The sequence below is a fragment of the Neurospora tetrasperma genome (assembly GCF_000213175.1).
Source record: "Neurospora tetrasperma FGSC 2508 unplaced genomic scaffold NEUTE1scaffold_1, whole genome shotgun sequence".
NCBI lineage: Eukaryota > Fungi > Ascomycota > Sordariomycetes > Sordariales > Sordariaceae > Neurospora > Neurospora tetrasperma.
The window spans coordinates 4,383,848-4,407,993 of NW_009799099.1; the positions used below are offsets into that span (position 1 = coordinate 4,383,848).

At 52.4% G+C, this 24,146-nt stretch overlaps 11 protein-coding genes across 11 annotated transcripts; 4 read left to right on the plus strand and 7 right to left on the minus strand.

Moving 5' to 3' along the window:
* Positions 1 to 736: 736 nt before the first annotated feature.
* NEUTE1DRAFT_98412 (uncharacterized protein) lies at positions 737 to 3,654 on the minus strand (the record flags this gene model as incomplete). The annotated part of the gene is made up of 4 exons (XM_009850077.1): positions 737 to 2,716; position 2,830; positions 2,896 to 3,285; positions 3,401 to 3,654. The coding sequence occupies 4 exons, from the start codon at positions 3,652 to 3,654 to the stop codon at positions 737 to 739; spliced, it is 2,625 nt and encodes an 874-aa protein (XP_009848379.1).
* A 3,437-nt stretch (positions 3,655 to 7,091) lies between these two features.
* On the plus strand, positions 7,092 to 8,493 carry NEUTE1DRAFT_58496 (uncharacterized protein; the record flags this gene model as incomplete). The annotated part of the gene is made up of 4 exons (XM_009849061.1): positions 7,092 to 7,331; positions 7,394 to 7,556; positions 7,608 to 7,715; positions 7,778 to 8,493. The coding sequence occupies 4 exons, from the start codon at positions 7,244 to 7,246 to the stop codon at positions 8,430 to 8,432; spliced, it is 1,014 nt and encodes a 337-aa protein (XP_009847363.1).
* A 355-nt stretch (positions 8,494 to 8,848) lies between these two features.
* Positions 8,849 to 10,020, minus strand: NEUTE1DRAFT_58499 (uncharacterized protein; the record flags this gene model as incomplete). Its single annotated transcript, XM_009849062.1, has 2 exons — positions 8,849 to 9,703; positions 9,786 to 10,020. The coding sequence occupies 2 exons, from the start codon at positions 9,857 to 9,859 to the stop codon at positions 9,355 to 9,357; spliced, it is 423 nt and encodes a 140-aa protein (XP_009847364.1).
* A 203-nt stretch (positions 10,021 to 10,223) lies between these two features.
* NEUTE1DRAFT_120293 (uncharacterized protein) lies at positions 10,224 to 12,036 on the minus strand (the record flags this gene model as incomplete). Its single annotated transcript, XM_009850078.1, has 4 exons — positions 10,224 to 10,852; positions 10,918 to 11,664; positions 11,723 to 11,905; positions 11,980 to 12,036. 4 exons carry the CDS (start codon positions 11,992 to 11,994, stop codon positions 10,409 to 10,411), a joined length of 1,389 nt encoding a protein of 462 aa, XP_009848380.1.
* A 658-nt stretch (positions 12,037 to 12,694) lies between these two features.
* On the minus strand, positions 12,695 to 13,098 carry NEUTE1DRAFT_34631 (uncharacterized protein; the record flags this gene model as incomplete). The annotated part of the gene is made up of 3 exons (XM_009848763.1): positions 12,695 to 12,778; positions 12,856 to 12,989; positions 13,047 to 13,098. 3 exons carry the CDS (start codon positions 13,096 to 13,098, stop codon positions 12,695 to 12,697), a joined length of 270 nt encoding a protein of 89 aa, XP_009847065.1.
* A 716-nt stretch (positions 13,099 to 13,814) lies between these two features.
* On the plus strand, positions 13,815 to 14,329 carry NEUTE1DRAFT_135248 (uncharacterized protein; the record flags this gene model as incomplete). Its single annotated transcript, XM_009850079.1, has 4 exons — positions 13,815 to 13,844; positions 13,928 to 13,961; positions 14,045 to 14,173; positions 14,280 to 14,329. 4 exons carry the CDS (start codon positions 13,815 to 13,817, stop codon positions 14,327 to 14,329), a joined length of 243 nt encoding a protein of 80 aa, XP_009848381.1.
* A 246-nt stretch (positions 14,330 to 14,575) lies between these two features.
* NEUTE1DRAFT_77192 (uncharacterized protein) lies at positions 14,576 to 15,369 on the minus strand (the record flags this gene model as incomplete). Its single annotated transcript, XM_009850080.1, has 1 exon — positions 14,576 to 15,369. The coding sequence occupies one exon, from the start codon at positions 15,367 to 15,369 to the stop codon at positions 14,668 to 14,670; it is 702 nt and encodes a 233-aa protein (XP_009848382.1).
* A 1,769-nt stretch (positions 15,370 to 17,138) lies between these two features.
* On the plus strand, positions 17,139 to 19,190 carry NEUTE1DRAFT_144523 (uncharacterized protein; the record flags this gene model as incomplete). The annotated part of the gene is made up of 2 exons (XM_009850081.1): positions 17,139 to 17,660; positions 17,747 to 19,190. The coding sequence occupies 2 exons, from the start codon at positions 17,361 to 17,363 to the stop codon at positions 19,031 to 19,033; spliced, it is 1,587 nt and encodes a 528-aa protein (XP_009848383.1).
* Positions 19,191 to 19,642: 452 nt separating this feature from the next.
* NEUTE1DRAFT_144524 (uncharacterized protein) lies at positions 19,643 to 21,926 on the plus strand (the record flags this gene model as incomplete). The annotated part of the gene is made up of 3 exons (XM_009850082.1): positions 19,643 to 19,704; positions 19,846 to 20,547; positions 20,626 to 21,926. The coding sequence occupies 3 exons, from the start codon at positions 19,659 to 19,661 to the stop codon at positions 21,567 to 21,569; spliced, it is 1,692 nt and encodes a 563-aa protein (XP_009848384.1).
* Positions 21,927 to 22,087: 161 nt separating this feature from the next.
* NEUTE1DRAFT_98421 (uncharacterized protein) lies at positions 22,088 to 22,733 on the minus strand (the record flags this gene model as incomplete). The annotated part of the gene is made up of 2 exons (XM_009850083.1): positions 22,088 to 22,605; positions 22,685 to 22,733. 2 exons carry the CDS (start codon positions 22,731 to 22,733, stop codon positions 22,088 to 22,090), a joined length of 567 nt encoding a protein of 188 aa, XP_009848385.1.
* Positions 22,734 to 23,255: 522 nt separating this feature from the next.
* On the minus strand, positions 23,256 to 23,903 carry NEUTE1DRAFT_120299 (uncharacterized protein; the record flags this gene model as incomplete). Its single annotated transcript, XM_009850084.1, has 2 exons — positions 23,256 to 23,698; positions 23,783 to 23,903. The coding sequence occupies 2 exons, from the start codon at positions 23,901 to 23,903 to the stop codon at positions 23,367 to 23,369; spliced, it is 453 nt and encodes a 150-aa protein (XP_009848386.1).
* Between the last annotated feature and the right edge of the window lie 243 nt (positions 23,904 to 24,146).

Sequence of the window (24,146 nt, forward strand, 5' to 3'; positions counted from 1 at the left end):
AGAGTGAATAAAAGCAAGTCAAGAGATGATGGTTATGAGGATACGAGAAAACGAAGGAGTAACAGGAAACAAGACTGCTTGACTGTAGGGGAAAGGATATGACTAGCTCAAGAAGAAGAAGAAGGAGAAGAAGAAGGAAGAAGAGTGGCGAGTATGAAATGATCCTTCCTTCAGTATATCGGGTTTCTCTATTTTCAATTTTTCCTTACCTCATTTGAATTTCAACAGACACACCTTGCAACCGAAAGGCTTTCCCTTCTTCTTCTTAATCTCCTTGCCCTGTCCTTCATTCATCCATCCCTTATACCCCCATAATCTTGTCTCTACTGATGTGGTAGAGTCAGGCTTTCTGGGAAGGTAACTAATTGATGAGAAGGTCGAGAAGTTTGGTTATATGATTGCTGGATCACAACGTTGCATATTACAGACATACTGTTGTTCAGACTTAAATGTCGGTTGGGGATGTCGACGGAGAGATGGACTCGGTTTGGGATGTCGACGGAGAGATGAACTCAATGCTTTTATCCCCTGGGCTACTTTGCATCATGGCTTGTTCTGCTATGATTTCACGGCTCCTTATACCCTTCTTGCTATGGAAGCTCTCCTACTGTATCGGCATGGCATTGTCTCAGTCGGCAACTTAAGGGTATATTGCGGACTATGATCGTTGAATTGAATTAATCGCGTCAAGGAGTCTACTCTCCGGCTTGAGGGGTTGTTAAACAACCCTCTCCTCTCAAACAGGTGGCTCAACCCCCCTTTCACAAACCAAAGTATCGCTAAAACACCTAGTGAAAAGCTTATCACTCCCCTCACCCAACCACACAATGTACCGCTTACTCTTCCCATTAGCCCCCAAGGCACCAGGAGCCACCCAATTCTGCTTCTGCGTATCCCACACGCTCAAATCCTTCCTCCTCAGCCTTAACGTAACCGTCTCGCTCTCTCCGGTGCCCAACTCCTTCGTCTTGGCAAAGTCACGCAACTGGATAATAGGCGTGTCGTACTCGCTGTCCGTGGGAAACTGGACATACGCCTGCACAGAGGCTTTACCCTTGTGTCGAGAACCAGTGTTTTGCACAGTCACATCCAGCTCGAGGATGGTGTCAAAAAGGGCCGGGTTACCACCCTGTCCGCCGCCGGCAGGGACACCAGGCTTTTGCACGGTCGAGTAGCCCTCGGGGTAGGGGTAAATTTGGGAACCGGACTTAGAAGAAGAAGAGGTACCGACGGCATAGGCCTTGTCGGCGTCGGACTTGGATAGCCAGGAGTAGATGTAGCGCCAGACCTTGGAGAAGTCGGCGGGCTCGTAGGCTTCGGAAGCGGGCGGTATCTCGGTGGAGAGGATGGCGACGGAGGGCTTGGGCTGGCGAGCGGGCGGCAGGGCGGAGGAGAGGGCGTTGACGATCTTGATGTGGGCGTCGGTGTAGTTGAAGGTGGTGTAACTCAGACCGTGGCCGAAGGCATAGCGGGGCTTGATGCCTTGCTTGTTGAGCCAGCGGTAATCGATGTAGAGGCCTTCGCTGTAGGTATCTTGGGGCTGGCCGATGATTTCCTTGACGAGCTTGGTTACACTGTCAGGGAGGTCGTTCTCCTTCTTGGTGATGGAGTAGGGGAGGTGGCCGGAGGGTGAGACGTCGCCGAAGAGAACGTTGGCGAGCGATTCGCCGGCTTCTTGGCCGGGAAGGTGGGCGAAGAGGACCGCCTTGACGGAGGGCAGGTCAATCCAGGGCTCGAGTATGAGGGGGCCGACTGTGTGGACAACGACTATGACGTTTTTGTAGTTCTCCGCAGCCTTCTGGACGAGCTTATCTCCATTGTGCCAAGCCGAGAACTTGTCGTTGTCGCGATCACCATGGTTGCCTTCAACGGTGAGCGAGTTCTCGCCCGCGGCGGAGTTGATAAAGACAATTGCAATGTCGTCATCAGTGGGCGAAGGAGTGAGTGTGTGGGGGAAGTCATCGCTGTCGTAGAGCTTGACATTTTCGACCCGCTTCTTGATGGCAGTGATGGGGTCATCAAAATAGGGGTAGTTCGCAACGCCGGAGCCCCAGCCCATTCCCAGAGTGCCCTTGTTGCAGGCGCGGCTTCCGCAAGCGTTGGGGCCAGCAGGGTCAACCCGAGCATCAGAGCCGAAGATCCCGAGGGATGACTTGGTAGAAAGGGGCAGGAAATTATCGTCGTTCTTCAGAAGAGTAATGGCATCTTGGGCGACCTGGCGTGCGACCGAGCCGTGATCCGCTTGAACATCCACAAACCAGTTAACCTTACCAATGGGCGAGACCGGAACAGCACCTGGATATAGAAGTCCCTTTTCACTCGATACGTATGAGTGAAAGTTAACAGCTGGGAAGTTCTTGTCTTGGCCGAACTGATACCAAGGGGCCACAATCCTGGTCGCCATGTCGTTAAGCCTGTCCACTGGCACTGAGCCGTTCAACGCCGCCTCTGTGAGATGGAACTTCCAGAGGCTGCCACCAAATAGAGGTATTTGGGTGTCTCCAGGCATGCTCATGTCAAGGCCGGCCAGTGCTGATGCGACTCCGGAAATGTGAGAAAGCCAATCCGACATGACAAAACCCTGGAACCCAAGCTCATCCTTGAGCAAGTTGTTGATAAGGTAGGCGTTTTGAGAAGCAGCCGAGCCGTTGACGGCGTTGTAAGATGTCATGGCCGCGCCAACGCCGGCGTGGACACCATCAGCAAATGGCCATAACTAGGAGCGCTATGTTAGTCTTTGCGAATCCCGGGAATGTTCGGTGGGCAACTTGCGTAAAGCTCGTGCAGGGTGCGATCATCTACAATTATTGGGTCAACATCCGACTGTACACTTGACGGTCCATCGCACATCACTTACCAATATTCGAACTATATCCTGCTTGAAACGGATTGTACATGCGATACATCTCCTGCTCATTTCCAATGAAATGCTTGATGGTAGCAATAACACCCTGTTCCTGGACACCCTTGATAGTCAAGGCACCGGCAATACCTTGGAGAACGGGATCGGCACCGAAGCCTTCCCAGTTGCGGCCACCGAGTGGCTTGCGACCTAGGGGACCTACCGAGGGACCAAGGAAAACGTGGGCTCCTTTGCCGCGAAATTCTTTGCCAATAGCCACTGCGCGAGCATAGATAAGGTCCTTGTCAAACGTCGCTCCCGTGGTGATACCAGCTGGGAATGCCGTATTATGATCCGTGTTGCCCACACCGAGAGCACCATCCTGCAAACAAAGCTGAGGAAAGCCGACTCGGTATGCACTACCGCTGTTTCCTACACAAGGGCTGGTGCGTTGGTTAGAAGTGCTCGAGTAATTCGGTAACCGTCTTGATGAATTTACTTACCCTATATTACAGTCAGCTCAAACTCAGTTCGACACTCGTATGCTGGACTGAGGACTTACCCATAAACATACCGCTTCCACCCGTGATGTTCGTCTTCTCCGCTAGTGTCATCTTGCCCACCAGTGCCTGCGCCTTTGCATAGCTATCTTTCCATGAATCTTCCCAGCCACCGTATGGCGTTGGGTAGTAAGGAGCCGCATAGAAGCCATCTGGGACGGCCGCCCTTTGTCGCACTGGACTTGCATTACAGCTAAGGTCGGAAAGGCTCAAGGCGAGAGTGAGCCACACAAAGTTCGATCGGACAGCCATCTCAACAAATGCCCTTGCGGAACTTGGAATACTCGTCAACTTGAAGGCGTCCCGAAAGGAAAGGAAGCTCAAGAACAGCGACCCGTTGGAAGGGAGTCTGTTCAAATCGCAAGAGCAGTTTATAGACGGCGTTCACATGCCTCCATTTCAAGCCGCCTTGGCCATACCTTGACCGCTCTCGGTACCGTGTTTCCATCCTTTCCACCTTACTAAAAGAGAGGCCAGGTGGGTTATCGACAAGGTTCCACGAATAAGACCATGGGACATTCCATGATCTCTTATCGACAGAGTTGAAGCCAAGTGCTAAACGAACAAGTTCTTCTACCCGGAACCCCCCAGAAAGGCAGGAGGATTTCGTATAGCAAGCGAGGATAGACATGGCGACGGAATAGGCTGTACGGCATAATAAGACACAAGGCATAACTAACCGGGGCCGGATTGCCATACATAGCAAATGCGTGGAGTCCGGCGAGTCGGACCTTGCCGCCACGTTCCACCACCCGTTCGCTTGCCCATCTGCTGTGCATCGTGAACACAAACATATGACTGACGGTGTCCAGAACAGGAAAATGAGCACAAGTGTTGTCCGACAAGCACCTGGTTTTCCTTCGACAACCAAGCTTGTATGTAATTATGTTTCCACCACTGTAGCAGCACTAACCACTGTGAAGGTTGCCAGCTCTTCCGATGAAATTGCGTGTTTTTTTTCTTTCTTTTTTTTCCACTGAAAATCGAGAGAAGGGCAGAGGGAGATATCAATTGAGATGCTCCCCGCTTGAGAATAGGTCTCTTGTGTCAATGTCGTTCTCTGGTAGCCATAAGCAGCAAGCTAAATGCTTGGCCAACGTTGCGATCCGGAGGAGGTTCCTCACCGGAGGAATGCCCCTTTTTAGCCATTCCATGCATCTGGCATCTGTTGAGCGGAGTTATGTACAGCAGAGATCCCCTTATGCGGAGAAATACATAACGGCGATAAAAGCAAGGGATATGATTGGGCCTGGGGCAACAGGGCAAGGGATTTACTGGTCGGTAACGGCGGCCTTGACTTGACGGCGGCAGTGGGTGGACAGCAGCAGGGGGCGGGGGACGCGCCGCCGTGACACTTGCGTACGGAAGAACCTCTTGAACCAGAGAAGCCTTGAGTTGGGCAGCAGCACAATGGCGCAGTTGCTCTTGACTTTAAGCTCGCCTAATTCTTCGCTTGAAGTCTTGGGGGTGGTTGTCCTCGGTGGTGATGTAGTGCGCTGCAGGCTCGACTGGGTGCGGACCAAACTCCTGCCCGGCACGAGGAGGGGAGGTATACGTCAATGAGGCCTGAGATAGTGTGGTGTGGGAGCGGGTTGGCTAAGCGATGTCGAAGCTGAATGATGAAGAGGGTGTAGGACCGCAAGCTTCTGTATGAACAAGGCAGATAGATGATGGAGGCGGCGATGGCGCACCCGATGTTCATATGAGCGAGAATATCCACCATGAGCCCTGAAGGGGTTCGACGGACTTGTGGAGGTGGTGAAGGTCGTTGTTGGGAATTTGACGGTCGTTGGGGATTTTAGAGGTTCCTCAGACCACTATCCCTCTCCTTGTGTTTGCTTGTTCTGCCCCTGGTAGCCTGCTGGATGGGTCCCAGGATCCATTCTCGTCGGCTGACCTTCGGTGTAGTGTAGAGAAAGTACTAGTCTGGTTGGATGGATATCTTAGCACTCTCGCTAACTAGAAACAACGGTGCTTGGCGTGAGATGAAAGTGCCGTCTGTCCTTCCTTCTCTTTCGCGTCAGTCATCTGCACATAATAACATGGAACCTAACCGTGACGGCACATACCTTATTACATTTGTTATAGAGCATCCAGTCTTCTTTGAACTCTCTGCCTTCTTCGGCGGCTTACTTACCTTAGTTGACCAGATATCATCCCTCCGTCAGGGTTTCGTTTGGGCACCAATGATCAGTCGTGGTTTGCGGGGCGTTCGTTGCAGTTGCAGTGTTCGCGGAGGCTTGAAAGTTTGTTGAACGGAAGTCGTTGCCCTTCTTCTGCACCAACATCAACATCTAAGCGGCGAAGTGATGACCTGATAAGGAAGGAGCACTTTCCGCTTACACAGCGTCTTGTTGGGCATTGAGGTGCCGGAGGTTGTTCCTCTTCCAATAAAAATGACTCGACTGGTTGGTCATCTTTTCTCTTGTTGCATCTTGCATCGTTCTTTCCCATCTCCCGATCGCCCACGGGATGGGGTTACCTTGTCTGGATGCTGGACTCTCGAGTGAGGTGGTATCCGTCAACGGCGGTTGTCATTCACGTCCTTTCCCTTTCACACTTCACTTTTCTCAATCTTGGCCGGTCAAGTGCCGAAGCGTCGTTCTCTCCTCCGCGTTTTCCCTCTTCACCAAGTATTCCCAAACAGTACACTGCGCCGAGAAAACGACCACACCTTGTGCAGAATCTGGGGCTGCTCAACCGTCATCTTGATCACGCCGCATACTCAGATCCGCGGACGCTACCACATTACGTACACTTCTCAAAGTCTCCAGCACGAATACCACTCAGACTACCCTGACACGGTAGCCGAGCCCTGCACTTATACGGCCCGATCTGGTCAAGGTTGATCCCTCACCATGCACGTGGCTGCGATCTCGGTACAGCACACTGCACTACACTACCGTCTTGGACTCTCTTGGATAGTCCCGGCCTAATGTACAGTTTAGAACAGCAGGGGAACCTTCGAAACGAGTATCAGGATGATCACTTGAACAAAACTCGTCCACTGCTCTCTGCATCACACAGATCTCTATCACATCTTACAACCTTTTCAGTCCACTCTCCTCTAGCGGCCTCCTCTCCTTGGTCTCCTTTCATTCCCAGCGTACATAGGTAGTCCACAGAAGCTATATCACTTGGCGGCTGTGCTAACCACCAGACCGCCGTGCCTCCAAGTCCCTGTAGGGAAAGTCAGAGGATGATCCCCTCCATGATCATCAGGGAACGGGCACAAAATGGGCGGTGGTGTTCTCGCCCAGGCTGAGGTTCGGGAGATGATACACGGGAAGCACATCTATTCCGACAACCCCCTAGTGTAGAGGTGTGCCTCTTGTCCTGCACCCACTTCCTCTCCAATAGTTACATAGCTCTATTGAAAATCTGGTGCTCGGTCCTTTGCGCTTAGCCAAACTAAAATTAGTCTCCGCATTCCTTGGCTGTTAGTTGCCGTGTTCCTGACCCGATGTCCACAAGCCTTACCCAGTCGATCCTGGCCGCGCCCTCCATCGTTGTGGCAGAATTGAGACAAAAATCTTAGCTGGCGATACATCGGGGAGGGAGGAGCAGGGAGTAAGCAGATTGGGTGGCTGGTTGGGTCCATAGAGGGCCGCGTTGTGGAAGGGATCTTTGTTCCCCTCTTCAATGTTCCTCGACGGACGGCCACATTGTGTTCTTGGATGGGGATGGTGTTGAGTATAAAGATCACGACATGCCCGCCGCCTCCCTTTTCACATTCCCCTTGCAGCAGGCACAGGCTCAGTGTTCCTCCTGATTCTCACAAGGGCCAGATCCCGTGAACTGTCTTGTCTTCTCTTTGGAATAACCCCTTCTCTCATTCAAGATGAAGGCATCTCTGTTTTTGGCATCCGCCTTGGCGGCTACCGGTCTAGCCGCGCCCTCAACGAGCCCAAATATGGCTAAGAGACAATGTAAGTCCACGACGACCCCAGCGTTTCCTCATGTCGACCGGAAGCTAACAAGCCTTGTCCAGTCGTTGTCACCAGCAGCGAGCTTTCCAAGCTCTCCTATTGGGCTGAGCAAGCTGCCACCAGCTATTGCAACAGCAACAACGCTGCTGGCGATTTGATCGCTTGCTCCAACAACGTTTGCCCTACCCTAGTCAGCAACAAGGCCGTGACTGTTGCCTCTTTCGCGTAAGAGACCCCATACAAACCGAGTCGAGACAATGAAGACTAATAAAGTAGAAGCGGTACCGCCACTGATATTCGCGGCCTGGTCTCGGTGGACCCTGTCAAGAAGGTCATCACTGTTTCCTTCAGAGGATCCTCTTCAGTCCGCAACTGGATTACCGAGTAAGTTGAACACCGAGTCTGTATTTCGTACCACATCAGGACCTCAACTGACACCCGTCCAGCGTCGTTTTCGTCAAGTCCTCCTGCGATGAACTTGTGAGCGGCTGCCTCATCCACACCGGGTTCTACACGGCCTGGAGGGAGGTTGCGACCAAGGTCACCGCGGCCGTCCAGTCCGCCAAGGCCGCCTACCCCAGCTACAGCATCGGTATCACCGGCCACTCGCTCGGCGGTGCCGTCGCCACCGTCGCAGCCGCTTACCTCCGCAAGGCCGGCTACACTGCCGACCTCTACACCTTCGGCTCGCCCCGCGTCGGCAACGAGGCCTTCGCCGCCTTCACCACCACCCAGTCAGGCGACGAGTACCGCGTCACCCACGAAAATGACCCCGTGCCCCGTCTCCCTCCCATCAGTTTCAACTACCGCCACACCTCTCCCGAGTGGTGGATCCAGGCCGCTGTGCCCACCACCAGCCAGGTCAAGATTTGCCCCGGCTATGCCAGCATCGACTGCAACGCCGGTACCCTCGGCTTGAAACGCGATGACCACCTTCACTACTTCGAGGACATTGCCGGTTGCTCGTCTGGCGGCTTCAACTGGAAGAGGGCCGAAGCCAACGTCGCAGCTAACGACATCAGTGATGAGGAGCTCGAGGCTCGCTTGAACCAGTGGGTTGTCGAGGATGTAAATTTTGTCAATAGCAACGACCTTAATTAGGAGCATCAAGGGTTGCAATGTGAGAATAATAAGAAAGTAAAATGAGGCATGATTTGTGAATACAAGTTTGGAAGATAGCTTTGTGAATAGTAGCAATGAAACGCCGGTGAAACCACTTTCTTGGATGCCTTAACATGTTTGGACGTGATCTTTGTTGCCCGTATGTTCTTAGCTGCTGCCACTTGGTAGCAAAAAGTGATCCTAGAACTGTCAAGAAGGGCCGAACTCAAACCAAAACAAGCGGCGTCGTATCGCAGAAACAGAGCGAACAATCATAACACAATGTTGCCTAGCTCTTTAGCTCCAACAGTGATCACGCCAGGCGTGGAAGAAAGGAAAAAAAAATTAAAAAGAAAAAAAAAGAAAAAAAAAAGGAAAATCTTACATCTCGAAATATCGTACAAAGCAAAGCTGGTAAAAGTGGTGGGTATAACAGGTCGTATTTATCATAGTGTACAGGTTTCTCGTAGCGGTCCGTTCGGGTTGATCTGGTTATCGACTGCTTGCGGCACAAAATCCCGGCCATTTCGCAACCCTCCAAGGTCCTCCGTGCTGTTGGCAGTCTTTCATGACCGGTTCCAGTTGTACCAGTAGAGAGGGCCACAGATTACCTGCCTCCCCAGGTCGCCATGATTATCAGGGTCGAGTGGTCGTTGAAAAGGTAGCTGCGATATGCGTTTCGGCATGCGATTTCGTCTCGGATCGTAAATGATAGGAGACCAAGCGCAATCCCTTGACCATCACTGCAGCTTCATGGACTCCTGATTTGAACAGAAACCAGCGTGCCAGACCAGGGGTACCGCAGCCGTCGTCGACATAGTTGCTCCTCGAACCCTCCATTGTGTCCCCTTACTTCCGCCTTCTCCTTTCTTCCATTTCCACTCATTCACACCCCGCGGGTCTCAGTCAAGCATCTAACCACTTAAGCACTCAGCCTCAACCTCCCCTTTGCCAGCCTCCTCTTCAACGTCTTCTGCCCATTCTTGGTCTTAACTCTGCTCAAAAAACCGTGTCTGCGCTTCTGCACCAGCCTCGTCGCTCCGCTCATCGTCGGGCGCGGGCCGCAGCGGATCTGGGAGCCCAACCCGCTAAGCGCCGGATGACTTGAAATAAGGGAGGAGGCGGAGAGGAGGTCGAGAACTTCGCCGTCGATACCGGTAGTAGCACTAGGGGAGGCCGAGGGCGCGGTGATGGCGTTGGGGGCGCGGAAGATGGTACTGGGGGTGGAAGACAGAGCGGCGGGACGGAGGGAGGGGAGGATGGAGAATGAGCTGTATTCAGGGAAGTAGTCAGTCACTATGTTCATGTTTTGGCATGCGGGTGGGGAGGGAAGGCAAGAGCAGAACAGCGTACCGAGTGGCAGTCTTGGGAAGAAAAGCGCTCGGCTTGAAAGCAGCCTGGAGGGCCGACGAGAAAATCCTGGACATTTTGTCTACAGATGTGGTTGTCGCCGATGATGGTAGTGGTGGTAGTCGACGTCAAAGAATTGCGGGGGTGGAACAGGACCGGGCGAGACCGAATGCGCCGGGACAAACACAAAGCGTTTCGGGGATCCTATAGAGTGGTTCGCGACGAGCGGGCGCGGTTGCTGGATCGGCTCCGTCCAAAGTTCGATTGATCGGCCGGGGTCCGGGGAGGGCTTTTTGCACCCGGTTGCCAGCTGCTACTGTGAAAGCCAAGGGTTAGGGTTGTGTATGTGTCTTACCTCGACAACACATCCCGAATTCGATCATTAACTACATAAAAAGATTCAGGTTCATGGTTGAGGGACTCGGTCCTGTTCGGTAATAAAAGCCGGATTCTCTCTAGATTGTCTATCAAAATAGAAGATTCAAAAGCAAGAAGATTCAAAAGCAATATAGAGTAGGTCACTCTTCGCTGAGTGCGCTGACTTCCTTTAATTTGTGATCCCACGTATCTCAGCTTCATTTGTCAATTCCTCATCCACCTTCTCATTTGCATCATCCTACACTGACTTAGAGCTCATCCCGCCCAGTGGCAGTAGCAACATCTGTCTTCTCTTCACTGTCCTTGGCCTTCTCCTTGCCCTCCACCTTTCCAGTGGACTGCCAGTTGAGAGCCTTCAGTCTCTCGGTCAAAATGGGGTGCGAGAAGTGGTAAGTGGCGAACATCCAATCAGCATCCATGGTGCTGAGGTTCTGGATCTGGAGCTTGATCAAGGAGCGAGCGAGCTCCGCATTGTAGCCAAGCTTGTTGGCGAACTCATCAGCCTGGAACTCGAACTTGCGGCTGAGAACGTTCATGCCCAGCTTGATGAGGGTATCGGTAGGGCCAAGGACGTCCGAGAAGAGAAGGAATCCAACGATGATAGGGTGCACCGTGTGGAAGCCAAAGTCGGCATAAAGCGAGTTGTTGTTGATGAAAACGGAGAAGAGAGAGAAAATGGCGAAGAAGTGGGCCTGTGCATTGTCAGTCACAATTCATGGGAAACAGCGGGATTGACAACAAAGGAGCATCAGCTTACCTGGGAGATGCCAAAGAGGCTAGTGGTGTGACCCAACTTCCAGTGACCCAGCTCGTGTGCAAGAACGGCAACAACTTCCTGGGTCTCGCTCTTTTCAATTAGGGTATCGTAAATGACAATGTGCTTCTTCCAGGGCATGCCGAAGAAATAAGCGTTGCTGTGGGCACTGCGCTTGCTGCCATCAATGACGTGCAACTCGGAGAGGGGGAACTTGAGCTTCTTGGCGAGATCCTCCACGCTGCTCTTGAGCTCACCCTCCTCAAGAGGAGAGAGCTTGTTGAACAGAGGCAGAATGAAAATCGGGTAGATGGTGATCATGACAACCTGGAGACCAGCGACGAAAACCCAGAGATAGTAGAAGAACTGGTTTCCAGTCTTCTGCACGATAGCCAAAAAGCCGGCGAGGATCGGAGGCGTGAGGACGAAGGTCAAGAAGAGGGACTTGATCTTGTCGGTAATCCAAAGCTTGGCAGACGACTTGTTGAAACCGAACTTCTCCTCCAAGACAAAAGTGTGGTAGAGGCTAGTCGGTAGCGAGAGAATCTGGGAGATGACGACAAAGGACAGGACGAAGACGATAGATTGCGAGATTTCGCCGGAGAACCTGGCTGGCGCGAACCGAACGAGGAGGTTGCCGGCGAATGACCATAGCTTCGGGAGGACGTCGAACTGATAGAACAAGATGTTTTGGATTTGACCGTAGATACCGCTGAAAAACTCGAACTTTGCCTTGGCGCGTCCGTATGCCTGTATCGTGTGTCAGATAATGGTGGCCGGTTGGCCCGTAGCCTGGGGGATATCGTACCTGACTCTTGTCAAAGACCTCCTGGGACACCTCATGCTCCAACACCTTGGGGACCTTGGTCTTCTTGAGGACCTGATACTGACGATAACCGAGGAAACCTTCGATGAAGTAGTTGGCGAGAGAGAAACCGATGATCAGCTTCTTCCAGGGAAAGAGAGGCCGGTCGAGGAACCTCGCGAGACGCTGTCGTTTTGAGAGTGCCATGTTAGCCGGTGCACGCCTTGGATGTCGAGGGAGAAGGATTTCGCAAAACGTACCTGAAGAAACTCCATCGTCGCGCAATAAGGGCGTGTCTACTAGAGGCTCCGCCGAATGCGCAAATGGAATGTTTGTTTGTTGGAACAATGAAAGCCAAAAGACCGTGTCAGATTGTCCGCCGCATTGGTTATAAGCACAATGCCAGACAAGGTACAAACAGTAACAACAACCTGTCCTTGCCCCAGTTCCGCTTGGAGCTTCCTTGCAGGCATGTACCGGCGTACGCTACGTACCCTGCTGTGTATGGCGCAGTTATGAACACTAGAAGTTACACATGTTGATTGGGTGACTTCCCCTTGCGCTCGCCCCGCTCGGTAAGTCTTATCGATAAGCCCGGTCGTAGAGGTTCCCCGCGAACCCGGACGCAACGCTGGATTGTTCGCATGTTGCCGGGTCACCCTACAGATCTCCGAACGTAAACAGTGTTTCCTGTTGACATCAAGGAGCATTTCCCGATGTCTATATGTAGTCATATCCTGTGGTTTCCGGTTTATGATCTTGTATCCAGTGGTTGGGATCACGAGTATGTAAGTACGATGGGAGAACAGGATTCAACAGCATGTGTCCTTTAGCCAGCTGACCATACCATCGCCAGCCTGCTATGAAGATAGCAATGTCATAAAGAACATGAAACAAAGATAAATGCAGGCTAGGTATTCTTCAAGGGGTATAAACATATTATAGGGCTCCTCCAATTTCTTCAGCACAACCAGCTCACTGTCTTGGGATTCTCAAGTTCGCTTGGATCCTTTCCAGTAACTGCTCCCGGGTGTCCGAATCTTGTGGATGAAGATTACGCTGGTGATCATCAAAGTTAGCTCCCAACATTAGCTTCGAGTTTTGTGCGTCAGCTTTTAACAAACTTGGAAACTCACCAGGGCAAGCCATCTGCGCATCTCCTCGCGAGTCCATTCTTCCGGGTTGCCCTTTGGGTCAGCCTGGTCTTGAGGAAACACTTCGCCTCCAAAGATAGACCATGCGGCGACACCCGTCACGATGCCGGCGAACGCTATGTGGGGTTAGTCAAGCTTCAGTCGACTGCCAGACTGCTAAACAAGAAGCTCACCAAGAAATGCGTTCTTGCTCGCGGAAACTATCAGAAGAGATTCGACAAGCATGATTTCTTCGGGATGTTGAGTTGTTGTGAAGAGGTACTCACTCGTGATCTCAACGCTTTGTCTAGTGCCGTGGGCATATCGAGTAGTTCGGAAAAGGGTTGTCTGCGTTATAAGTAGTGGTAAGGCAAGAGGGGTAGGCGCACTACTACAAAACGTTAACGCCCTAACTGAGTTGTCTGATGAGGTGGCACTTGGTTTGGAACAAAAGAAGCTTTAATTAGGACCGCGTGATTAGTTTTTGATTATATACTATCTGGATTACACAAACTGGAATCGTGTCCTCCCGAGGCCTCGACCAGATGCGACCGAGCTTGAAGGCGAACTGCGCAATTAGACGGATGTTCCAAACGGTCTAATGGTGACTGCCTGCTGTGTTCGTTGGACAGGAGTGAGGTAAGTCGACGCCACACGAGCTCCCTGCTGCGTCACTACTGTACATCTGCCAAAGTCGACGCACTTACCAAAAGTGCAGCATCAGCCACACTTGGAGCTTGCGCTAACGTCGGCATGTGTGATCTAGCGGAACGGACAGCGGAAACAAGGGTGCATCGCGTTAGCGGCCCATTGCCCGCACGCGTCCCCACCAAGCCACTCGCACCGCCCAGGACCCAAACCCACACAAAATTATTTCCATAGTACCTAAAATTCATCCACGCTCCTGAACTCCGTTGTCGTCGTCACCACAAGTACGGGAAGTCCAGCACCAAGTCGCCAAAATGCCTCAGGAAATCGGAGATATCAAGAAGGTACGGAAATGCCCGTCGTCATGCTGAATTTGTGCATGCATGGTGCAAATGGGCTGTTTTGCTGACTTTGATTTCAACTACAGTTCATCGAGATCTGCCGGCGCAAGGACGCTTCCGGTACGTTTGGCTGAGGGCCTACCTGAGAAAACACCGTCGCGAAAACCGAACGAATTTCTAACAGAGACGCTTTCACCCAACAGCCGCCCGGATCAAGAAGAACAAGGCTACTCAGCAGATCAAGTTCAAGGTCCGCTGCCAGAAGTACCTCTACACCCTTGTTCTCAAGGACTCCGACAAGGCTGAGAAGCTCAAGGCTTCCCTCCCTCCTTGTACGCGCTCCCCGACCCCCGAATAATAGATCGAGAGAGAGAGAGATGGACAAAACGGGAAAAAGCAGTTGCGAGAAAATGATGGAACTGACATGCGAAACTATAGCCCTGACCATCGCCGACGTTGCCAAGCGCAACAAGAAGCAGACTGCTTAAATCTCTCGACAATGAGGAACTGATGGCTGCTTTGGCGCGAATGGGAAGCGAATGAATGACGATTTTCAACTGCCTGGTTCTGGTGCTGGACATTTAATTCTCGCGAACTAAGACGGCGTTCTCGGATCGGGGGAAACCTTCATGGGATTGGGAACAGGAGTACTTGCGAGAGCAGGTGCAGGTCTTCGGAGCAGCGCGATGACTCTTTAGTTGTCAAGGTCTCACCGACCGCAAACCAACCCCTTGCAGAGGGTCTGAATACACATTCATGAGCGACCAATTCTTGGACCGAGACTTGCGCATTTTCCCAACCAAGTTTCTAAGTGACAAAGAGGGCACTACAGGAACCGTCTGTAGTGCTGTGTTTCCTCCGACGAAGCGATACCAACAAGCTGACTGTACAGAAAAGACTGGGACGATGCAACGAACTCTTGCGTATGACTTTCGACACAGGACCACCCGGAAACCAATACGAACTCCTCACCTCCCGTCTCGCGATCGACACTGCGCCCGCTTCTTACCAAGTGAGGATGCACGACCTTTTCCATACTCGCCTCCACTTTCTGGAGCGTTGCGGCAAAGCTCTCCTTTTTTTCAGTGTCGACCAAGAATCTCTCAACGCTGATGACCGGGCTATCGAGGAGTGCAATCACGTCTTTGCCGGTAGTGGCCTGATTATTCCCAAAGATGTTCGTATCCAAGTGGAAAAGGATCAGTCCGCCTGGCTGGTTGGGCGGCCCTTGATTTGCGATGATCTTGGTCAAGTCTGGGCCCTCCATCTGCTGCTTGTTATCGTCGCTGAGGATCCATGCCCAATGCTCCTCCACCGAGCCCCAGCTCGTTGTTAGAAGTATCTGCGTCTCGTCGTCGATCCCCCGGAAACAAGCCACGGCCCGTGCCGAGGCGGAAGAGGGGCGGTCGGGAAAGGCGCGAGCGTGCCATGCGTCTTGGACAGTGATGGCCCTGCTGAAGGTGTCTCGGAGGGTAGAGTCGGTGATCCCGGCGTATACGCGGATGATGGCAATTTCAGTGACAGTCATCTTCGAAATATGTTCTGCGTTAGTGATTAAGCCAGGTTGTGAGCTTGGCGGTCTGAACGCTTCAAAATGCAGCAAAACTTGAATCCGTACACAACTTTTATGTGTGATGGTTGTAGTTCATTCGGACTCGCTCATTCGGGACGATACGAAACGCAAACTAGGCTACCTCCAAATTCGTAATCATGCGGCACAGTTGGGACACCATACACAGTAGACAATATGCGCCTGTTTTAGAGATCATGCCATCCGCGCTCCCACTTCCCCAAAAACATAATCATTATGATGCCCTATCGTTCAAACAACATCAATAGAGGCTCTGCCGGCCGTCATCTGAGGCTAGATATATGTAAGAAGAAACACTGATAGAAAGATTGTATGCGATGATTTGTTCTTGCGACTCTCTGAACAGTCTTAATCAAATCCCTGCTGATGTCGTATACATGACGAGAAATGGCCCCACGATCTTTGAGAGAGTCGGGCATCGCCAGTGTTCGGGTTTCGGTGCATGATGCCAACTCATGTATGCACTTCGACACACATGTCGAACCCACCACCCAATAATGAGACTGTCATCAAGGCCCCAGAGGTAGCCAGGAATGAGCTAACAAACCCACGAGACAAGGGAAAGTTCAGGTGACCATCCGACGTAGTGCATGTCGATTGGGATTCAAAGCTATGGCAAAGATTTGGACTTTTGAAGCTTCTTGTTGTTCTCCAAGACCCTGCCTGATGTTTGTCCTGGACCAAGCGAGTTTCTGGGTGATGCCACGCGCCGCCTTTGCAGTCTAGACTCAACTGACGATGGGGCAGCTGTCAGTTGAGTGAGGAGCTTAGGGAGCAGAACTGCAGAGCTCCCCTTGTCCTGAGCCCCTGTTGTTCTGTGATCTCCCGGTGCTCCCCCCTCCCTGTTCGAGGCGTTGTCCAGTTCACCGGAAGCTAGCGTCGCGTTGAGAAGCCAGAGAGCGCCAATCAGCGGCCGTGAGAAGGAAATCCAAAGCTAAAAGCCTCCACCCCTGTCAATCAAAGTCCATGATGACAACCCCTTTTCAGCATGGAAAGTATGTAACGGCTTCGGCGTGTGGGCTGAGATTTCCAACAGCAAAGAGTTCTGATTAGGCGCAGATAGCTTTGGGCGTAACGGACAGCAGGAGAAAGAAGAATAGTATCAGGCACCATTGCCGTAGAGTACGAAGAAGAAAAAAAAAGAGCGAGATATCAAAGCCCACTGACCCTCTTCTGCTGGAGTACATAACAGCTCCCCGCCTCTGGCTTTGCTATCCCCACGTAACGGGGTACATCTTCTCCGCCGCAGTTGCTGCAATCTCAAGTTGGCAACCCCTCGGCACCCAATCAACCCAAGTCTGTACACACCGTGACAGCGCCCGCCGCCTTCGAACTCTCACTTTGCGCAACCTCAACACGGCACGTCTGCAAGATTACTTCCATCGCAAACATCCTGGGACTTGTCATTTTGTGTAACTTGTGGTCGTCTGGCGTATCAGGAACACCAATCGCACTCGTTCGCAGCCTCCGCATAAATATCCGTCATCTGGACCTTGCAGACTCGAGCTAGAAAAAGATCGGCAGTACATCAACAACCTCCATCTCGCCCGCTTGTTTACCAGCATCCCTACGCCGCGATACCCTCAGTTGCTTTAGGACCAATCTGTCGTCTTGAGCCCCCAATTTCCCTAGGCCTTCAATATCTTACACATCTCTACCTATTTAGGCAGCTTCGGTTGCCTTACGCCAACTCGCTCTTCATCATACCAGCACCTCGGCACAGTTGTACCTCAACGTGAGCTAGTACTCAGCCATCATCTTGTTGGCGATTCCACGGTTCACCCAATTGCGCCGGATTCGTATATTGACCCCCTCTCCGAAGAGCCCCTCCCGCTTAGCATTGTTGGTATTGGTGTCGCCGAACACAGACCGAGGGACGCTCGGGTCGATTACGTACAACATACGCACAAAGAAAACTACCTCTGACCATGGCGGAGCAAGAACACAACGGAGTCAATGGATTTCATTCCGAGTCCGAGCAGGGAAATCAACCCGTAAATGGTGATGCGAGCGAAGCCGTCAACGGAAACCCCAGTAATGGTCTCAGAGTGACCATTGAAGAAAGCGCCAGCAGCGACGTCAACGGGGGCTCTCCTATCAACAGCATGGTAACACCCATACGACAGAGAATGGAACGCAAAAAGTCCAGTCCCATGATGCCGACGTTCATGGTCTCAGCACCGGGAAAAGTCATTGTGTTTGGAGAGCACGCAGTCGTTCACGGCAAGGTATGTCGATCAAGCGCCTAGGTCATGGTGATGCTGGAAAAGGGGGTAATAATTCCCAGAGGCTAACGGTTGTTCCTCTTCATCAGGCTGCGATTGCTGCCGCCATCTCGCTGCGATCTTACCTGCTCGTCAACACGCTTTCCAAGTCCAAGAGAACTGTAACGCTGAAATTCCCTGACATCGACTTCAATCATTCGTGGAATATCGACGAGCTCCCATGGAAGATCTTCCAACAACCAGGGAAAAAGAAGTACTACTACAGTCTCGTCACCGAGATTGACCAAGAACTCGTTGACGCCGTACAACCTTTCCTCGCCGATGTCTCGATAGACAAGCCCGCCGACATTCGCAAGGTGCACCAGAACTCGGCCGGCTCCTTCCTCTACATGTTCCTTTCCCTTGGCTCGCAGTCGTTTCCTGGCTGCCAGTACACATTGCGCTCGACGATCCCCATTGGAGCCGGCCTGGGCAGCAGCGCGACCATCGCCGTCTGCCTGTCGGCAGCGCTCTTGCTCCAGCTTCGGACACTGTCCGGTCCTCACCCCGACCAACCTCCCGAGGAGGCCAGGCTACAAATTGAGCGCATCAACCGGTGGGCATTTGTCTACGAGATGTTCATTCACGGCAACCCCTCGGGCGTGGACAACACAGTATCAACACAGGGCAAGGCGGTCGTCTTCCAACGGACAGACTACAACCAGCCGCCCTCTGTGCGCCCCCTGTGGGACTTCCCTAAGCTCCCGCTGCTCCTCGTGGACACCAGGACGGCCAAGTCAACGGCGCACGAGGTCGCCAAGGTGGCCACGCTGAAGAAGAAGCACCCGCAGCTGGTGGGTACCATCCTGACGGCCATCGACCAGGTCACGCAAAGCTCTGCGCAGCTCATTGAGGAACAAGGGTTCAACACGGAGGACGAGGAGAGCCTGAGCAAGGTGGGCGAGATGATGACCATCAACCACGGCCTGCTGGTGTCACTCGGCGTGTCGCACCCCCGCTTGGAGCGTGTGCGCGAGCTCGTGGACCATGAGGGTATCGGGTGGACGAAACTCACTGGTGCGGGTGGTGGCGGATGCTCGATCACGCTGCTGCGGCCGGGAGTGCCGCGCGAGAAGCTGGATAAGCTGGAGCAGCGCCTGGACGAGGAGGGGTACTCCAAGTTTGAGACAACACTCGGTAGCGACGGTGTTGGCGTGCTCTGGCCGGCTGTGCTGAAGAACGGGATGGACGAGGATGAGGAGGGCGGTATGGAGATTGACCTTGAGAAGTTCCTCAGTGCGGGCAGTAACGAGGCGCTTGAGAAACTTGTCGGTGTACATGGCGACCGGGGTGAGCGGGAGGGCTGGAAGTTCTGGAGGGTTGAGAACCGGGACTAGAGAGTGTGGGGGCTGAGCTGATTTGGGACGTTAATGGAGTCAGTCCCCCATGTCGGTGTGCAGGCAAGGGATGACAGACGGGCATCATGGTGTTGAGGGTCTCTCTCCCCGGACCCCCCCCCCCCCACGATACCTAAAACGAGCTGGCAAGAGGCAGATCCCTTATTAGACTTCCTCACTTCAGTTGTACATATTGCGCTCTATTCTTGTTGGACGCGAAGATGGAATGATTACTACGTAATGAGCATTACTTATTTAATGAGGGTGTATATTAGAAGATTAGTGGCGATGAGGTCATGAAGAGGTGAAGTGACGGGGAAGTAACAAGGGACTGCTTCAACGGCATCTTTCTGGAATAAGTAGAAGGAACGTCAAGAGAAGAAGAAAAATAAGAAAAAAAAGCGGCAAGCGATGTTTGCAGGTACCAAGGGGATCATGATATCCCGTGCATGTCAAGTATTGTGCTTACTTGCAAGTTGCGATTGTTTTGTTTGATGCGCCACTGGCTTCTGACGTCCTTCGTCACTTTGTTTGCAATCCGACGACCGCAAATCAATGCGTTCAGCAAGGTCCCCGTTCCGCTTTAAGACCCCACCATTTCCCCCTTAGCAACCACCTCATAACGATGCCGCCCAAAGGTAAAGCGGCCACAAAGCCCAAAGCAACCGAAAGTAAGTTTCTTTTTTGGTACTCGACCTCGAAAGATCTTATTTGTCTTTCTCTCCCTGTTTCTGTTTGCAGCTTATGTGGCTGTTGGTACAATAATTGGAAAGGTAGCTAATCGGGGCGGTCCTCTCCTGTCAAAGCTCCAGCGACTACCACCTCCAATCCCACCACGACCAATACTACTAGCCAAACAGCATCGCAACCATCAGAACCTACCACCGTACTCGAACGTAGCCAACAGCGTTTCGAGAAGACCCGTCCATTCGAAGCTGCCCGTCGGCAACAAGGACTTAGCAGACTCTCCAAAGAAGACCAGAAAGGCTGGATCTGCGACCAGCTCCTACACCTGACCAACCGCCTGCCCGCAGCCAGCCGCTCGTGCCTCCTCGGTCCTAAAGCGTCCAAGGAGATCTGGTGGACCGTCAACGGGACTAATTCAATCGTCCGCGGACTCAAGCACAAGCCGGAGCCATATACTACCTGGGGCACTGATCGGAACGGCCACGACGTCGGCAGCTACACGATCGAGCGGTTCGACGAGCGATTCAGGAAGCGGATCGCATTGACAGCGCTCCAAGTGTCGAGCAGAGTATTTCGGGAGAACGTTGAGCGTGAGAAGAGAGGGTTTGTCGACGCAAGGTCCGGACGGGAGATTATTGTTACGGAAAGAGAGATTGACGAAGAGAAGGTCAGACGAAGCAAGATGGCTGCACTCAAGAAGGATTTGTACGGCGCTATCACGGGGAAGTTGGCTGAGAGCGTGGAGTGGGAGGATGTGGTTCCTATTCCGCATGAGGAGCCCGAGGGCGCGCTGGCGGCAATCACTTATCCGGCTGAGTATGCTGAGGGTATGTTACACACTTCCTTTCTTTCCCCTCCCCATCAATCAGGTCATGATCAAAGCTGATTCTTGTCAACAAAAATAGCAATGTCCTACCTCCGCGCCGTCATGACCACAAAGGAGTACTCCCCTCGCTGCCTTCGCCTAACTGAGCACATCATCGCCATGAACCCCGCCCACTACACCGTCTGGCTCTACCGCGCCGCCAATATCTTCGCCCTGGACCTATCCATCCCGGACGAGATCGAGTGGCTGAATGAAGTTGCGCTCGCCAACCTCAAGAACTACCAAATCTGGCACCACCGCCACCTGCTCGTCGAGCACTATTACCCCACCATCTCTTCCGACCCCGACGCTCTTGCCCAATTCGCCAAACAAGAACGTGACTTCCTCATCGCCATCCTGTCCGAAGACACCAAGAACTATCACGTCTGGTCGTACCGCTCGTGGCTGGTTGGCAAGCTGGGGATGTGGGAGGACGAGGAAGAACTGAAGTCGATTGAGAAAATGATTGATGAGGACGTGCGAAACAACAGTGCTTGGTCGCACCGGTTCGTTTTGGTGTTCTCGAACCCAAAGTATGCGACGCCAGGCAAGGCGGCGACGGAAAAGGATGAAAAGGTGCCCCAGGAGCTGGTGGATAGAGAGGTGAAGTATGCCCAGAACAAGGTGTATCTGGCGCCGCAGAACCAGAGCCCGTGGAATTACATGCGGGGCGTGTTGGTGAAGGGCGGCCAGCCTCTGGCAAGTGTGCAGGGGTTTGTGGAGGAGTTTGTGAATAAGTTGGGTGAAGGGGAGGAGGAGGAAGAGGTTAAAAGTACGCATGCGTTGGATTTGTTGGCGGAGATTTATGCGGAGAAGAAAGAGAATGAAAAGGCGGATCTGTGTTTGAGGAGGTTGGCGGAAAAGTGGGATAAGATTCGGGGAGGGTATTGGGAGTGGAGGAGGAAGTGTTTGACACAAAGTGAGACGGAGAAGGCGCCCGGAGAGCAGGTTGAAAAGGCTGAGGAGGGAATTGCGGCAGCCTAGAAGGTTTTGCTGATTTTGAAGAAATGGGTGGCTCTCAAGAAACGGATGATTTTGGCCGAACGGTTCGGACAAGAGTATTGAAAGCAGTTATAGGGTAGCTCAGTACGATCATATGGTCAAAGGGCATCGGGTAATTTGGTTTATGCAGGGGAGGGTTCCCAAGCCGCTCGCTTTGGTAGTTGTTCTGTAAAACAATTTGTAGTGAGTATCATTCTTGATGGCTTTTCGAGGTATAATGTATTTTGTGGTATGGGCTTCCCACATGCTCCGCTTCGAGTATGATCGTAGCCATCTAACAATCCTTCTCTTTTCCGACCCTGACGCCAAATCCATAAACGCATGTAAACGAAATGAAAAAGAAAAGAAAAAAAAAAAAAAAAACGCTGAAGAAAACTCTTGGCTGATGTGAAAATCCAATGAAGCAAATACCTCGGATACATGTCTTCTAGTATCCGCTCCCACACAACCTCATGCTTCTCCCATTGTGTTCCCCATCTGTCACACAGAGCCATCCCACCTTAATAAGCCCTATAAGTATGACTAGCAACCAAATACCTCTTATGCCCCTTGAACTTGGGCCTCGTCACATAATCCCAATTCGGCACCAAAACAAAAACATCCGAAAAATGCTGCTTGGGCGGCGTGCCCTTTTCTTTGCCCCCAAAAGTCACACTCCCAGCCACCGTGACCACCATCATCAACCGCGCATCCTCCGTCCTCTGCATCATCTTGGCATCCGTAGCAGCCACGATCTCCGCGGGCGCAGCAAACCGGTAATCCTTGTTGATGACGTGCACGTCGAACCCCTCGACTTCGTACTTGACTTTGCCCTTTTGCTGGGTAAAAGTGATGAGGCGCTGCTGCTCGAGAAGGGCGTCCCACTCTTCGGGCGTGGCGACGACTTGGCCGTTGATGCAGATGTCGGCGGGCGGGTGTGAGGCGGCGAGGTACTTGGCGTTGGTGTTGACGTAGCAGGAGGAAACGGGTTTGCCGTCGGTGAGTTGGGTGTAGTACCAGTCTGTGAAGGCGCGGGCGGCTGAGGGGCAAAAGGAGTTAGTTTGGGTGAGGTGAGGTGAGAAGATGGTAGGAACTCATGGGTGAGTGAGTGGGCGTACCTTCGCCAGAGGAGCGGATGATGGCTTCGTCTTTTGAGATAGTCGCCATCTTGGAGCTGTGGTGTGAAGAAGTGGATTTGGTTCTGTTCGTTGGCTGCTGTGGCAAGGAATGGGCGACGACAAGGCCGTTTCGCTGGTGGGTGAGTCTCGCTGATGTGCTTCGATGACGCTGATTGATGGTGGTGAAGCTGTTCTGATGACTTCACTGGTGGTGAAGCAAGAGTCCGCGCTAGGTCGAATGACTGATATATAGATACTGTCTAGCGATTATCTGTCGTTATCGTAGGTATGTTTCGCTGGGGTAGCAATATTTAAGCTGCGCGTCGAGAGTGAGGTTTGGAGGTTGAGGTGTGTAAGGTGCTTTATTAAGGAAGTCAAGTGGAAGGTGAGTGAATGTTAAAAGGACGTAGAAGTGGGTCCTAATGAACTCGTTCTGCCTTCTCGCTGGCTGCAGGCCGAGACATGCTTCACTCACAGAATGCAGGTCGCAAGGTCCCACCTTTCCCGCAACACAGTTTCTTTAGCCTTCTCACATGTAAGCAGAAGTTGTCACTCCATCAGATGTCTTGTCTTGTAAATGCATTATTATTTGATTATTATGTATTCGTCGTCGTCATCCATACTTTAATGTATAATATCATCCAACGTCAGTCATACCCAAACCCGAACCCAGTTGTTTTTTTTAGTCCTTAAGTAGGAACTCCTCAATATCCTTATCCTCCTCTTCCTCCTTGCTCTCCCGCAGTTTGTCCTCCTCGGCCTCGATGAGCTTCTTGATGACCATGCGCTGCCTCTTGCGGGCCTTCTTGCCCCAGTCCGCCGCCGAAGACTCTCCGTTTTGCGCCTCGTCGTCTTCCGAGTCGCTGTCCTCACCAGGAAGACGGACCATGGCCTTTTGTCCGCGCAGCTCGTTGGGGGAGATGGTGCCCCTGAGGGCTTCAGCGGATTCTTCTTCGTGCTTCTTCATCTGCGCCTTTCCGCCGAGCTTGATGATGTAGGGGCGCAACAGGGCATCTGTGATGGCGCATTGTCAGCTGCTGTTCTGCTTGAGTTGGTCCTGCGCATTGCGCTCTTGAAGAAAATGATGCTGCAACTCACAAGCTCCGACAATGATGATCAGGCGAATCCACTTCTCCGCCGTCATGCTGGCAAAAGTGCCCTTGACATTGTTGGTGATACGATCACCCAGGACCGTTACAACATTGGCTATTCCGTCCATCTTGGTCGGTTTTGTTCGTGCGGGGTTTGGTTGTTATGTGGTGGTTGTCTTCAGGCTTCTTTGCGCAAAGGGCGGTGGGAGATGCTTTTGCGACAACACGGTAGGCAGAGGTCAAGTCTTGAGGAAACGCCGGATGAAAAGGGTTTCGCTGTCGACTAATTAAGTATGAAAGGAAAAAGAAGCCTGATTCAAAAAGTATTACAAAGAAGGATCCCGAGATTGCCGGAGTTGAGGAGGAAAGAG